The sequence below is a fragment of the Centruroides sculpturatus genome, unplaced genomic scaffold (assembly GCF_000671375.1).
Source record: "Centruroides sculpturatus isolate CEXI.00-Female unplaced genomic scaffold, Cexi_2.0 scaffold2406, whole genome shotgun sequence".
Taxonomy (NCBI): Eukaryota; Metazoa; Arthropoda; class Arachnida; order Scorpiones; family Buthidae; genus Centruroides; species Centruroides sculpturatus.
The window spans coordinates 14536-32066 of NW_019386538.1; the positions used below are offsets into that span (position 1 = coordinate 14536).

The 17531-nt window shown below is 25.3% G+C and overlaps 1 protein-coding gene across 1 annotated transcript; it reads left to right on the forward strand.

Moving 5' to 3' along the window:
• Positions 1-5823: 5823 nt before the first annotated feature.
• Positions 5824-17319, forward strand: LOC111615254 (the record flags this gene model as incomplete). Its single annotated transcript, XM_023356667.1, has 3 exons — positions 5824-6411; positions 7300-7462; positions 17178-17319. Coding segments are annotated over exons 1-3 (867 nt in total), but the record flags the coding sequence as incomplete, so codon positions are not given.
• Between the last annotated feature and the right edge of the window lie 212 nt (positions 17320-17531).

The following is a 17531-nucleotide window of genomic DNA, read 5'->3' on the forward strand; positions in this document are numbered from 1 at the left end:
CAAGTCATATGAACTTCGGTTAAGAATAAGGTTAGCAACTACGATTATTTGAGAGGCCATCACAACCTATCCAACACAGATCACTTTTCAAATATTAATAGTAGACCAATATTAATTAGTAATCATTGGCCATTCTGTCTTTCAGGAGGTCAGTGACTACTTTTGGTCGAATTACTTCAACCCCCTTCCTTAATTGTCCCTTCTTTCTATCAGACCAGTTGTATGATGGCATTTGAATAGGAAAATTACATAATACAAGGTTACCAGCCTGCACAAAATATGTTTTAAGTGGTTTTCGAGGGTGACGCGTTTAAATATTTGGTTCGTTTTTCGCGAAATTTGATTCGTTAATAGATTACCATTTGATATTCGACTATGGATGTTACAGCTTCTTAGAATTAACATTAAGAAAAAATATGATGTCTTAAAAAATTTACATTTAAAATCAATTGTCTACTTGACCAAGGAAATTGTGCCATTTCATACCATCCGAGTATCGCCATAAGCATGTCAATGGTAGGCTGAAATAACCAAACTCTTTATAAGGTTTTCGTTTTATGTTTCTTATATCATAGTATTTGATTTATATAACTACCAAGGTTATCTTACATAAGTGTTTATCACAGCGAGTGACCAATCTAACACATTTTAAAAATTCTTTATTCCTTTTACTGTACACAATTTCAATAATTTTTAAAATGTGTTAGATTGGTCATTCGCTGTGATAAACACTTACATAAGATAACCTTTGTAGTTATACAAATCAAATACAGAACTATAATTTAATATAATAGAAGGGTTAGAAGTACGAAATAACGTAATAATATTAATTCTTGCTGTTGATATATTTTGCCCAGGCAACGCCATGCTCATCTGCTAATATAATATATATAAGAAAATTTTTAAAACGATGTGAATAATATAAACTCTGCTGTATATTTTTAGTCATGAATAATTTCAGTTTACTTATTTGTATAATAATTGGATTCGTTTTAATATCCAGTAATTAATTTTATGTAAATACGTAAATGTTCTACTATTAAATAATATAAATGGATTCATGTTGATGTGAAATCGAAACTACCATACAATAGAAGGAAAACTTTCTGAAATATAACATGCATATTTGATTATATTCTGATAAAATTATTATTTAATTTCTATTTTATTCAACAGTAATATATAAAAGAGATAGTGTAATTTTATTTTATTTTAATTTTTTTTTTTTTTTTTTTATAAGACAGAATATTTTAAGAGTCAAGAGATACAAATGCAAAAGTTTCATTCGAATCTATTCTATTTTCTATTCTAAAAATATCCGTTTTATTCTTATTATTATCTATGAATTATATATTATAGCTCTGTTTTTTTTTTCTTTTTTTCTAAACTCGACAATAATAAAGAAAATTTCTCGATAGATTTGATTCATTTCGAAAATCATGCTAAAAATTTGTGAAAGTAAAATTTATTCAATGAAATATTACCATTTTATAATTACGTCTCATTTTAGTGAGACAAAAGGGGGTTACTTTATCAGTTTACATCTATTTACACACTTTATCGTCATTCTTAGAAGCATTCACACGGTATTTAATTCAATTTCCATTGTTTGACCCCTCGTTACATATAACAACAAGAAAACCAACGTCTAACTGTTTCAAATTGTTAATCTTATTCAGAATAAACTGTTTCTCCCTAAGAGTAGGCCAAGCTATTCACGTGATAAGAATTTTTTCTGTAGTCAAGTGAGTCGGGATTAAAAGCTATCATCTTTCCTGGATTGTTAGAATCAAGGCTTCGATCCCATTCTTGATCTATTTCATTACGGATCAGACTCTGCTGATTTAATTCAATATTCTTCTAAATAATATACTTTATAAGTGAAAATCCTGCGCCCTATAGGACACATGTTGCCTTTTGTACTTTCTAATGCAGCCTGATAACAATATAAAATGACACAAGTTTAACTCCTGTCATGAATTTTGAGTTATGAAAATATGATTTCTATACTTTTTCAGTAAAAACATTTATGTTTATTTTCCTTTTACTTATATCGAATTCACACACATATGCAAACTGTTACACAACACACAGCCTTATGAGGTTACTGTACTTCGAAATGAGATAAGGTTCCCCCCTTCAACTTAGTTGACAATTTTTTAAAATTGTAGAAAATTAAGATTGATTAGATAGCCCATAATCTGATTCTTTCTCAATTTTCATATCGTAAAATGCTTAAAATCTTAATACTAATCCACTTCGAAACATTGTAATTATAACAAAATTCAAGATATAATACAATAAAATCAATACATACATTGAAGCTACTCTACGGATTCTATTTAAAAAGTATTTATAAAGTTTAGTTCTGAATTTTAATATTATTTTATATTCTATTATCTACTATATAATATAATAGTTAAATTAGAAATGCGTAACTTTTAATGTTAACATAATCGTTAACGATGATGTGACAAAATACAGAGAGTAATCCATGTGTTCGTATGCGTTGTGTCAACATCAGTGATGAAAGTATATGTTGTCGATTATTAATTCAATTGTTCCTAAACTAGCTAAAAAATTAGTTTAAAATAATTTATAAAGTTATTTTAAATTACAAAATTCAAAATAAATCTTTAATGGCTAATTTTGCAAAGTTCATTCTCTTTGTGTATCAAATATATAGGCCTATGAGCAAAGTCTGTATAATGATTCATATTCACATTAAATAATATAAAATTTTGAAACATCTCTAAAACTGTTAAAAATAATTACGTAAATAATATACATATTTTTTAAGCGAGCAACCATAAACGGGAATATTTCTTGTTTATAAACATTTTAATAAATTCTTAAAATTAAGTTGGGTTATTTATAAATGTATTTACGTATTTTAGAATTATCAATATTAATATATTAATATATATATATTTAATTTTATAAAAATCTCAATTAATATACAAACATTATTATATACATTTCAAAACATGATGTAGTATCATATAAAAATTATTTTAATTCTTTTATTTCCTAATTTATAATGCTCATTTAAAAAGTTTTACAAAGTATTATTTGTTATTCTAACTTTCACTCGTATACATTGTAAGAATTAGAAGGATTAAGTAGAACAAAAATCAGAAATTATAGGCCTATGAAAAACCTGACAATTCTAACACTAAAAATATTCGAATTAATGAAAATTATATTTATTTTCTACATTACTAGTTACAATATTTTATTTATTGTGTTTTGATTATTAATTCATTTGATCATAATTCATTAATTTATTCATGAAATTCATTTAAAAAAATGTAGAGAATCAAGATCAGCATACCGGAGTTTTGGAGGTTCAACCCCCATTCGAAAAGAATTAAAAAAACTAAATATAAAAATCATACAAAATTAAAACGTCTATATACTTATATTATACTCCTAGTGTATATTATAGTCCTATATTATATATATATATATAGTGAGGGCTATGCAGAGCTTCTATAGAATTCGAGAGAAAAGCCTCCTTATTTTTTTCAGAATTGCTTAAACTCTGTATGGGGTCATATATTACCCCAGTATAATTATACTTTAAGAATTTTTATGCATTTAAAAAACACACTATATATGGAAATACTTTATTTATGACTGTTTTATTTTCATAAAATGTATTGAAAAGTCTTTAAGAAACGAAAACTAACTAACAGCAACTTGTCTTTTAGAATTCTTACTTGAAATGTCATCAGACGCTAAAATCCATTTGTACTCACCTTATTTGTTATGGCATTTGTTCTTTTTTGTGGATTTCTCATTATTCTTTTCCTGGCTCTGCCATTTTCTTAGCAAGGTCTAATATTAATAGAAACCGCTTTCGTACTCCAATTTTTTAACATGTGAAAGGGCTATGTTCCTGTATAGTGCTTGAACATTAACAACTGTCATATCTACAATGTAATAAAATACAGCAAGAGGCCATCTTTTGTCGTACCAAATGTCAAAGTAACGCAATTTAGCCCAAAAATCAAATGGAAATGATATAGCTCGATTATATTCACAAAATTCGCTGTTGTTCGATACCGAATAAACATTAAAAAATTGCGAAAGCTCCAATCGTAGAGACACCTTAAGGAAATTAGAAAGTATAGAAAAGGATATAATTAAAATTTGAACTCAGAAATATATAGTGTTCTAAGGGGTCTTTTCTAATCTCACACCATGAATGCTGTACAGTATTTATTAAGTATATTTCACCATTTAAAATGTGTTTAATCTTTATTAAAACACGAAAATTTCCAGAAGAGCATAGCTATAAGATGAAGAATTTATAAATAGCACAGCCATACTCTTATTAATTTACTTTATATGACTTACAGGGTCGGGAACGACCCGAAACAGACTACAAGAGTTAATATCGTGTTCCCTTCGTTATTATTATGCTTATTTAATGAAAAAGTGTTCAAATTTATTAGAAACTGTAGGAGTTAACTTAAAAAAAAATTATTTTATCCTTCTTAAAATAACAAAAATCAATAAAAAAAATTTCTTAGCTGATGATATCAAATTACTTAATAGCTACGTTGTTCAAATTTTAAATATATTTCGGGTATAATATGTTAAAATTTAACTTTATACACGAAAATAATATAAATTATAATGCCATGTTATCATTTTCGAACAACAAAATTATTATTTTTAACACATTAATTCTAAATTTATTAAAAGTAAGCATTATGTTCAAAATTTCTAAAATTTTGCCTTGTATTTTTTGTAAATTATGAGGAGCGAAGTAAAGTGAGATGTATATAAAAAATGTGAGAGTTCATCTCCGAAATTTATAAAAAATATATAATTAAAATTAATAAACCGAATAAAAATTGGTATTTTAAAATCATTTATCAAAAGAAACTTCATCAATTTTATATTTTTTTCACATAAAAGACTACACTTTGAAGACTTTTATAAGTCCAAATAGCTCTATAATTTATAGATTTACATTCATACTTTAATTTGAATATAAACTAAATATTATTTATTTAATACTTTTTCTTAAATCTTATCATTTTATACGTATTAAACTCGTACAACAAAATCAAAATTATTATAATAGTGTAAATTTAATCTTTTTATAACATATTCTATGTAATAACTATTCAATTTTAAAGACGAACTATTTTAATTCATATGGAATTAATAATTAAACTTTATTAACTTACATTTATTATAAATAATAATTTTAAATCAAAGTTATGTGATTTTAAAATAAAAGATTTAATAATTTAAAAACAGTTCATACGAAAAATATATATTGAGACTGAGTCTATGTAAGAAAGTTAAATAAATTATTAAATGATATATTTGATAAGAATAATTGAAATAAAACAGAAAATTATTTATATTTTCGTTATGGCCTGCTTCGTTTTTTTAAAAAATTATATGTATATGATATAGAATTATATATATACAGGGTGATTAAAAAGTTACTGTGTACCCGAATTGTATCATTTATATAATGTACAAAGTGACTTTTTGATTATTCTATGTATACAATATTAATGTATATGTAATATAATTATTTTTAATTTCGAAGAGATCAGTTTTTTAAATTCGGATTAACAAATAAGGACTTTTTTTCAAGTCTAATTTGCATAACACTTGGTTCGGAGTCGAGTTAGATATGAAATTGTTTTATTTTTTTTAACTGTACATATGCAAAACCACTCGCTTCTGTTTCCAATTGGTTTGGCTTCACTGTCTGTTCCCACACACCTGCGGCAACAGCGACCTCACTGGAACCAATGCCGAACTAATTAGAACAGAGCACCGCTCATTCTCCTAAGAGCAACAAGTTGCGAAAAATCATGCTGGAACCCAGTCTGATGGAAAGCGATTCTGGAGAGTCCAAATCATCTAACATCTCCGTTATAAAAGATAATATAGAATCGGATCAAGATTCAACTAGTGGAAATATATTCAATATAAAATGTGAACCGGAGCATAAAAAACCCTGTCTGGAATTAAAATCCCCAGAAGATAGATCTCCGGCAAGTACATTTACAGAACTGAAAAGTGAATGGTTATCAGCTACTTCAAATTCCGACTACATACCTTATCCTATGGAACAATATCATCCTATTCTACTTCCATCTTATGACAATCCTCCACCTTATCAGATTAAAGAAGAATACGAAGAATACTTACCGCCTTGCTACAATAGACCGTCTACCGATGGCATGATGAACGTCATTCATATGAATCCCATGCAGTCCGATTATAAACAACCTCTTTCTTTAGCAGGCTGTTATCCTAATAAATTTCCTACAGTTTCGACGTCTGGTCAACCTACAACTTCTTCTGGATGTATTTCATATAACATACGCCCAGAAAGGTGCCATCGAGAAGGAGCCATCGCCAGAACGAGATGTACGTTTCCCGTATACATTAAACAGGAAAAGTTTGTTCTGTACCTTTTCGTTTCAAAGCTCGCGGAATTAACTATCGGATATTACTTTGTATTGAGGAACCTGTGGAAGGTATCATCACACTTGTGGATATGACTTGAGTGAATATTATAGTACATATTATATTAAATGGTTCCATCTGCCTTGGCAGCTGTCTCTACAGCTGCTGACCAGTTGCGTTGCTCCGAAAAATGTCCGAAACAAAGCATTTTCTATCTGTTTACTATTTAGAAATTAATAGTTGTATTTAGAACATCGCACCAAACAGTCCGCTCCTAATTTTATTTTATCCTCTTCAAACGGTAAGACATCCAAAAATGATTTGTCTAGCTGACAGGATTTAAAATCGAAAATGGTATGCGGTTTCGGATGAGATTTTTAAACATAATTTCGAATAATTTAATCAAAGGACTAGATTTAGTGGTAAAAACATCCGAATTAGCGATGCTGGGTATCTAAATTAATTTTGTGACCTTCATTTTAAAAAAATAGAATATTTAATCACGATTAATTTTAATTTTATATTTGCATCATTTGGTGTAATTTAGTTGAGAATTATCTAACTCGTTAATATTTTCTTCTGTAAAAGTCAAAAACAGAGATGAGGAAGAAAACTTTATTACTTTGAGTTTGGAAGAAAATATTTTGTCTTTTTTTCATAAAAGATGGAAAAGTTTCTGAATTTATCACTATTCAAAATACTTTCCAGAGTTAAGAAAACTGATTTTTAAACTTGTAAAACATTTGAACGATGTAAAACAAGAAATGAAAAAAATCTTAAAATTTATCATTTCATTTTTTAAAATAATTTATTTCTAAAATTCTAAAATTTTAATTTATATGTTTTTAGGTAGAAATTCGGGTACAATGACCAGAGAAGAACAAAAAAGAAGCGCTTGCGATAGAGAAAGAAGCCGAATGAGGGATATGAACAGAGCTTTTGACTTGTTAAGAGAAAAGTTGCCTTGTTGTAAACCTCCGGGGAAAAAACTTTCTAAAATTGAATCTCTGAGGTAAGTGTACACAAATATAAAGATTGTTAATTTCATAATATCGGTTGTTCTATATTAGAGGTCAATGTATTCTATTAATTCCATACACATCCGATGGATCAAGTAAAACTCTTGGAGTGTGAAAACAATAGTGATTAGATATGTCCATCTGCTTCCATATACGAAAAATAAACATCTGTTTATTTTTTAATTGCCAGTTAAACTTTATTTTCTTTATTAATTTATTTTTGTTTCATAAAGAACCTAACATTATAAGTACTGTACTGTACATTATGAATATTCTTGAATTGAAAAACGCATGTTTATAATTATAATTAAGTTATAACAACGGTTAATGTAAGTNTATAAACTAATTTAGTTGATAACTATGATAATTTTTACTTTATTCTGAAAGTACAGATTGAGAATGATATAACTTAATATAAAGAAACGAGCAATTATTTGTTGTGACATCATTACAAATGCTTGATTGCAATTTTTAATCATATTTCTAATAATTTTTTAAATTTAAACAATATGCTCTTTATCTCAAATTAGTAGTGTCTTGTCCCTGTACATTATACTTTTTCATTGGCAATGAAGTCACGCCAGTCATCTAACTCCTTTCAGGGGAAATTTTTGAATTGAAATAACACGACTTTCAGTTTGCATCGGATGTTCGTACACAATTAATTGGGGCGTCCTGTCCCTAATCTTTCTACATCTGGTTTGACTTTTAAGTATCTAACTCCTTTCTCGAGAGTAAGGAAGGACAGACAGATGGACAGACGGATGGACGACGTAGGTCTACAATTTTTTCAAATTGCAACCCAATAAGTAGATAGATCTATTAGTAAAACGTATGAGTTAAGTAATATTTTTCTCTTCAATAATATTTCTATAATAGAATTTTCAATAATAAAATATTGAAGAATAAAAATTCAATATACTGTAGTTTACTATATATATTCAACATCATCGATCATACATTTTTATATTATAAAAATTTTAAATTAATGATATTATATTGAAAAGAAATAGTCATCATATTACACTCCCTAGGACATTTTATATATTTAATCTAATAATCTATCATTGAAAAATGATTAATTATATTACATGAGATTCTCACTTTGATTATTTTGATTATTGGATACAAATGACCTAACTGCTTGAAAATCGCAGTTACATCATTAATATCTTTCGTAAAACATATAAATCTGTCTATATTCTTTGCAATATATATACTTTTTTGTTAAAAAAAAATGATTTAAATACTGTTATAAATTATGTAACAGGAAGATAATAGAACTCACTACTATAAGTGACTTAATATAATTTTCTTAAAATATAAATTACGAGATGTTTCGACTTATTGTTCGTATCTTTTTCAAAATTTTTTATCCAAGATTAAAGTTGACGACGATTGAAGTTTTATTTGTAATTTATCGATTTTATCAATAGAGTAAAAATTAAAAGAATGTATGAATAGATATTGTAAACTTAATTAATTATTGTTAATTAATGGCACTATAGTCTGGAGAAATGGAATATTATTTAAAGTTTAATCTAAAATATATGAAATAAATTTTTTAAAATTTAAAAATAAAATGTGTCTTAATGAATTTATACATTTAATAAACTAAATTGTAAGTAAACTTTCAGAGTTAATAGGAAAACTAATGGTCTTTCCTCTTGAATGACAAGTTTTCTCATTTGTATTTATTAATATTAATAAATTAAACGAACTATGTTCAGTCTGAATGCTTTGATATAACATAATCTAACGTAAAAAAGATGATGATAACTAATATTATGTATCACATATATGTTGCGTAATAATAGATAACATTATTACAGTAATTATATATGATAAATAAATTAGATTTAGCCTATTTAAATTAGTTAAACGTCCATTCTCTTCGTATTCTTCGACATTTTGTTAGAAAACTACTTCGTAAAAAGAAAATGGAGAACAATTATAATTTTAATATGAATTGTTTGTCTTTTTAAAATGTTTATTATTATAAAGCGAATTATAAATACAATTACATATTGGAATTATTTCATTATAAAAATTATCTTTATCTTCTGAATCAATATATCATTCAAAAAATGATAATCATTCTGTATTATTGTGTAAAGGTTAATTTCTGTTACATAGGGGATAAAATACAATATTTATACGACAATTATTAGTTATAAAAGTATCATTACAACAATTTCTTATACGTTTCTATATAAAGAAAAATAAGACTACATTAGTCTCGAACAATTAACATTTTTGAACTAATTATCTATTTGTTTATTCAGTTATAAGAAGAAGAAATCTTTCTCGTTACCTGGAGATTAGAATATTAACATACTTAACAATTGTCAAAAAGAATATAATAATCATAATCTTATATAAGTTTTTTTTTACCGTACAACAAACTATTTACCGTAAATTATATATTNGAAAAAAATGAATTAAAATATTTCTTTGGCTGAAAATTTAAATCTTATAGTGAAATAAAAGTTTCATAAAGTCTCATAATACAGAAAATAAATATAAAAAATTCAAAGTAAAAAAGAATTTTTTGGAATGAGTCATGCTATCAAATGTGATTCATTCCAAAAAAGGAGTTTTCTATCCTCGGTGTCTATCATTAAAAAAAAAAAGACTCGGAAATGGAAGTCATTAAATTATTTAATAACTGTTTCACATCGCTATTACATTAATACAGTACACCAAATGAAAATTTTTTGATATATAAAGATAAGTTTTGGCGCTTTACGGTTGACGTAATTATTCATTAATTCTCGAAGGGTTAATATCGTCCAAACTATATGACTAATGGTGATATAAACGTATCGTCATCTAACAAATTTCTAATAATTGCTCAAATACTTTTTAGATAATTTAAGAAAAATATTCTTTATAATATTTGCTAAATTGCCGTATTTTCCCTTCAGTTTTGTATTTTACATTTACATTTCATTAACTGCTGTTGCATTTTTTTTACAGTAGATAAAACCATAAAACCAGCGGTTTCATCTCCTACAAATAATAAAAACTCAAAGTTAGAACTAAAGTATATAAAACGGATGGCCAAATGGCCGATCGATTAATTAAGGTGTCAGTCTACCGTTCTGAGGATCCGAAATCGAAATCTTCAGACACCCCAAGAATTTTTCGGAATGGTCCATGCCGAGCACCGTCTCTCACCACATAACCACCTCATTGTAGGCCTAGTCGAACCTATAATGGGCTTGCTTTAAAAAATTCTTAGTGTCCACACAGGCGCAAAGAGTTAAAAAGTACAAGAACAAGTAGAGCCAATACAATAACAATATAAAAATGGTAAAAACATAATATAGATATAAAAGTAATTATTTAAATATAAACAACTTTTATACTATACTAAAAGTATTTTAAAAATATTAAGGTAAAGTGCATTTTTAAGACAATTCCCACACTTTCATAGTGCTTGCAATACGATTAAAAAAATCACAATGTAAAGACAAGTTATAAGTACAGTACTTCCAATAGGAATTCGAAGATGCACCCACTCTTACAGAATATAACTATTAAAATGTATTTTTTACATGTAATCAGTAATCAAAATATTTAATTCTTTCATTTAAGATAGAAAATTCTAGTTTATGATCGGGCAACATTTGGGAATCAGAAAAGGAAGAAATTTGTTTACAATCAGTAAACAAATTTCTTCCTTTTCTGATTTCCTAACAATACGTTACTGATTTTGGTATTAACCTGATCCCGGTCATCTAAAATTCCTCCAAACTTTGAAATTCTCCACTGTAATTCTAGCATTTTGTTTTTCTTTTTGATGAAAAGAACTTTTATTGTTTAATTAAGCGAGACTTTAAGTCTCTCTTTGTTTTAATTTCGAAAGCTTAACTGTCCCGCCGGATATTCGTCATCAAAAACATAAAATTTCGAATTTCGTCAGGAACCGCACAAACTTTAAGTAAAAAAATCAGATTCAGAACTACAATGGCAGAAAGTGGTTCGGCACAACCAGGGCCTGGAACCAATAGTCTCTGGTTCTGCCGAAATTCGCCATCAAAACAATGATTTTAATGCGTAGATATTTTCTTTAGTCAAAGATTAAAGGCTTTTATTGGAGGGTACAAATCTCTTTCTTTGAGGCGGGGATAGGGTTGGAATTTCGAAGCACGGTTCGAAGTGAAATTGTTCCGCCTCTAAAGAGAATTCTTTTCAAATATATCATGGATTCAGCCAAACCGACAACATGAGCGGTGAGTGATGTATAGTCTGATATATATAGGCCTATATGAAGCAATTGATTCATTACAATTTTTGAATTGACTTAGATTCTAACTCGATCCTAGAATAGCAGAATACCGCTTTTACAGCCTCGTCCATTCAACCACCGTGAATCTATTTATTATACAGTTTTAATTATCATAGCTTATGTATAAACTATCAAGACAAACATATGTAGAAAATTTTAAATGTCACTTAAAATTAGACTTAGATAAATCAGTTAGATAAAATTTAACAGTCATAATAGGAAGAATGAAACTAGTTACACAATAGTTATGATAACGAAAATTAACAGACTTTGTTAACATTTACAATATATAATTAGCTTCAAATTATTTGCTATTATTGAGTCATGCAAGTAAAAAGATTGAAATTTCATTTAAATTCGTTTTTATTTTAATAGTCTACCAGAATAACTAATTAATTTATAATTCATTTATAAATTACAATTATTAACAAAATATGCCATTTCTATATGTTTAACTATTAATATTGAAGAAAATGACATTACAATTTCAGAAATCTAGAAAAAAAGAAAAAAATGAATTAAAATATTTCTTTGGCTGAAAATTTAAATCTTATAGTGAAATAAAAGTTTCATAAAGTCTCATAATACAGAAAATAAATATAAAAAATTCAAAGTAAAAAAGAATTTTTTGGAATGAGTCATGCTATCAAATGTGATTCATTCCAAAAAAGGAGTTTTCTATCCTCGCTGTCTATCATAAAGAAAAAAAAGACTCGGAAATGGAAGTCATTAAATTATTTAATAACTGTTTCACATCGCTATTACATTAATACAGTACACCAAATGAAAATTTTTTGATATATAAAGATAAGTTTTGGCGCTTTACGGTTGACGTAATTATTCATTAATTCTCGAAGGGTTAATATCGTCCAAACTATATGACTAATGGTGATATAAACGTATCGTCATCTAACAAATTTCTAATAATTGCTCAAATACTTTTTAGATAATTTAAGAAAAATATTCTTTATAATATTTGCTAAATTGCCGTATTTTCCCTTCAGTTTTGTATTTTACATTTACATTTCATTAACTGCTGTTGCATTTTTACCTTTTTTTCTTTATGTTTTCTTCAACGCATCTAATTTATTTCTTTTCATTTTTGTATTTCTTAAATTTCATTACTTTTTTAAAAAAATATTTTACATTTGATATTTTAGTATTCATTTGCTAATATCTTTCTTGGATTACAGGAAAGTAAAATTCTTGTTTCTGTCTATTTATATTTAAAAAGCTGCTTTAATGCTTCAACTGTCAAATCTTAAATTTTCTTCCTTATTGTTTAATTAATAAATTATTTTTCTAAACAATCTTTCATTATTCACAATAATATTAAGATGTTTTTAAAANTATTTTTGAATTCTTAACAAATAAATGACATTATTTTTATTCTATTTTATTTTTTGTCTGACAGAATTGGCTGAATTTTGAAGAAGTATTTAATAATAACATTTATAAAATTAAACTTTTAAAATAAAATACTAATTATATAATCAAATTAAATATTATAATGACAAGTTTTCTCATTTGTATTTATTAATATTAATAAATTAAACGAACTATGTTCAGTCTGAATGCTTTGATATAACATAATCTAACGTAAAAAAGATGATGATAACTAATATTATGTATCACATATATGTTGCGTAATAATAGATAACATTATTACAGTAATTATATATGATAAATAAATTAGATTTAGCCTATTTAAATTAGTTAAACGTCCATTCTCTTCGTATTCTTCGACATTTTGTTAGAAAACTACTTCGTAAAAAGAAAATGGAGAACAATTATAATTTTAATATGAATTGTTTGTCTTTTTAAAATGTTTATTATTATAAAGCGAATTATAAATACAATTACATATTGGAATTATTTCATTATAAAAATTATCTTTATCTTCTGAATCAATATATCATTCAAAAAATGATAATCATTCTGTATTATTGTGTAAAGGTTAATTTCTGTTACATAGGGGATAAAATACAATATTTATACGACAATTATTAGTTATAAAAGTATCATTACAACAATTTCTTATACGTTTCTATATAAAGAAAAATAAGACTACATTAGTCTCGAACAATTAACATTTTTGAACTAATTATCTATTTGTTTATTCAGTTATAAGAAGAAGAAATCTTTCTCGTTACCTGGAGATTAGAATATTAACATACTTAACAATTGTCAAAAAGAATATAATAATCATAATCTTATATAAGTTTTTTTTTACCGTACAACAAACTATTTACCGTAAATTATATATTAAATATAATTTTACTATATAGTAAACTATTTATATATATAGTAAGCTATATATTTTACTATATAGTATATATTTACTCTTATATTTAGTTAATAAGAGATGAATATAAAATATAGCAAATATAACTGATGGGAATCTTTTTTTTTTTTTTAATTGTAATTTAAAAGCTTTGTGAGATCTCTTTAAAAAGGGATTTTATTACATGTTGCATAAGTATATATGCACAAAAATATACATATTTTATATTTAGATAAATGTCTTTATCGAAGAAAGAACAGAAAACATACTTCCGTTACTCAAAATTTATGATAGTAAAATTGAGTTTACACCATTTTATATTTAGGCTAGCAGATTATACTAGAAGCTTCTGGTTTCTCACCTCTGCATAAAAAAGTTTTAAGTATAAAGTTTCTTTTACTCGACCATGGAAAAAACAAAAAATGCATTTACATTTTATCATAAATATACAAAATCATTAATTTATATTATATCTCCATTTTAAGAATATTTAAAATAATTTAAAAATTATATAAGCCTCAATATCTCATGATTTTTAAATTTGAAAATATTTTAAATTCATATTTTATTTATATATTATATGATATTTTTAAAAAAAAATAAAAGTAATAGGTTGGGAAATTCGATAATGTACGGTTATGGTACATGTTTGTCGTTTCTAGAATAAAATTTAATAGCCTGCCATATTTATATAATTTAATATAACATCTGTATTATATATTTTGACATCCCACACCTGTTGGACTATCCTAAGTTTGCTAGGGTAGAACAGTCCAAGTTAAATTCAAATAGTAAAAATTATATTCATATAATATTATTAAAATATAGAGTTATATGCTACGAATTAAAGCGATATATTTTAAATTTGACTAAATAAATGGTCATTAACCATCGAAACGAAATAATTTATTAGCTTAATGCAAATTTTTAAATTTGAAATATTTGAAAAAAATGTCTTTCTTTTTTCGCACAATTATATAAGAAATAAAATTATATAGATTGAAAATTAATACAAGTTTTTTCTTCTTATACATTTTTTATGATTTAAGTTTTAAATTTAGGACATTATCTATTGTTTAGCACTATTTAAAGACAATAATTTAAATTTCAAATATTAATTTATAATTTAAGGATTATAAATTAATGCATGTGTTAATTTTTAAATATATTATAACAAATATAAAAGAACTATTTTGTTTTCACGAATTTATAACATATAGATAGAATTATAATATTGTTTATCACTCAAACTGGAACGGTTTATAAGAATGAGTGAAAAATGGGTCTAAAAATGGCTAAACTTAGATAATTTTTTAAAAATAATTTTATATATCGACCAATAAATTAGTTATATTGCATTAGAAAAATCTATAAAATGGTTCTATTTAAAATTTTATTTTATTTTTGGGAGTTAAAAACAAGAGAAATTCGGACTGTTCTGAACAAAGCAGTTTACCCTATATACAGGTTAACTAAATTTAAATAAATTGTTTTAAACTTATTTTGAATTTGTTTCTTATCATATTATTCATAACTGTTATAATTGTTTGATAAATTTAAAAAGTTAATCTTTATTAAAATTATCTATTTCTCTATAAACTAATTTAGTTGATAACTATGATAATTTTTACTTTATTCTGAAAGTACAGATTGAGAATGATATAACTTAATATAAAGAAACGAGCAATTATTTGTTGTGACATCATTACAAATGCTTGATTGCAATTTTTAATCATATTTCTAATAATTTTTTAAATTTAAACAATATGCTCTTTATCTCAAATTAGTAGTGTCTTGTCCCTGTACATTATACTTTTTCATTGGCAATGAAGTCACGCCAGTCATCTAACTCCTTTCAGGGGAAATTTTTGAATTGAAATAACACGACTTTCAGTTTGCATCGGATGTTCGTACACAATTAATTGGGGCGTCCTGTCCCTAATCTTTCTACATCTGGTTTGACTTTTAAGTATCTAACTCCTTTCTCGAGAGTAAGGAAGGACAGACAGATGGACAGACGGATGGACGACGTAGGTCTACAATTTTTTCAAATTGCAACCCAATAAGTAGATAGATCTATTAGTAAAACGTATGAGTTAAGTAATATTTTTCTCTTCAATAATATTTCTATAATAGAATTTTCAATAATAAAATATTGAAGAATAAAAATTCAATATACTGTAGTTTACTATATATATTCAACATCATCGATCATACATTTTTATATTATAAAAATTTTAAATTAATGATATTATATTGAAAAGAAATAGTCATCATATTACACTCCCTAGGACATTTTATATATTTAATCTAATAATCTATCATTGAAAAATGATTAATTATATTACATGAGATTCTCACTTTGATTATTTTGATTATTGGATACAAATGACCTAACTGCTTGAAAATCGCAGTTACATCATTAATATCTTTCGTAAAACATATAAATCTGTCTATATTCTTTGCAATATATATACTTTTTTGTTTAAAAAAAATGATTTAAATACTGTTATAAATTATGTAACAGGAAGATAATAGAACTCACTACTATAAGTAACTTAATATAATTTTCTTAAAATATAAATTACGAGATGTTTCGACTTATTGTTCGTATCTTTTTCAAAATTTTTTATCCAAGATTAAAGTTGACGACGATTGAAGTTTTATTTGTAATTTATCGATTTTATCAATAGAGTAAAAATTAAAAGAATGTATGAATAGATATTGTAAACTTAATTAATTATTGTTAATTAATGGCACTATAGTCTGGAGAAATGGAATATTATTTAAAGTTTAATCTAAAATATATGAAATAAATTTTTTAAAATTTAAAAATAAAATGTGTCTTAATGAATTTATACATTTAATAAACTAAATTGTAAGTAAACTTTCAGAGTTAATAGGAAAACTAATGGTCTTTCCTCTTGTCAATTACTAAGTTTTTCCTCTTTTATAAAATTATTTAAAGTATAATTTAATTTAAAAAATAATGTGTACGTGTATGTGAATTAAAATAAATTGAAGCTTAAATAACTACAATATATTTTCTTAAATTTACAATTAGAATAGATAGATTTTAAATTATCTTCATACATAATTAAACTTCATTTTGAAATATTAATTATTACAGATTAGCTATAAAATATATTTCTCAATTGCAATCCGTCCTTTCTACTCCACCTCCAAACAATTCTAATACACCTTACGATCTTTCCATGTATTCACCGCAAGTGTGGGCAGCTGCACCTAATTATTACAATTGGATTAAACAGGTTAATGATTTATAATCTATATTTTATCTAATTAGTTAATTTAATTTTAAAATAATAATATTTACAATTGTCTAGAACTAATGCAATCAATTTATTATAAATGTAAGCCTATATAATGTAATTTCTTAATAATTTCATCTGTAAAGTTAATTATAAAATAATTTTTTGTTACAGAAAATACTTTTTTTTACAATTTTTATAAAAGATTAATT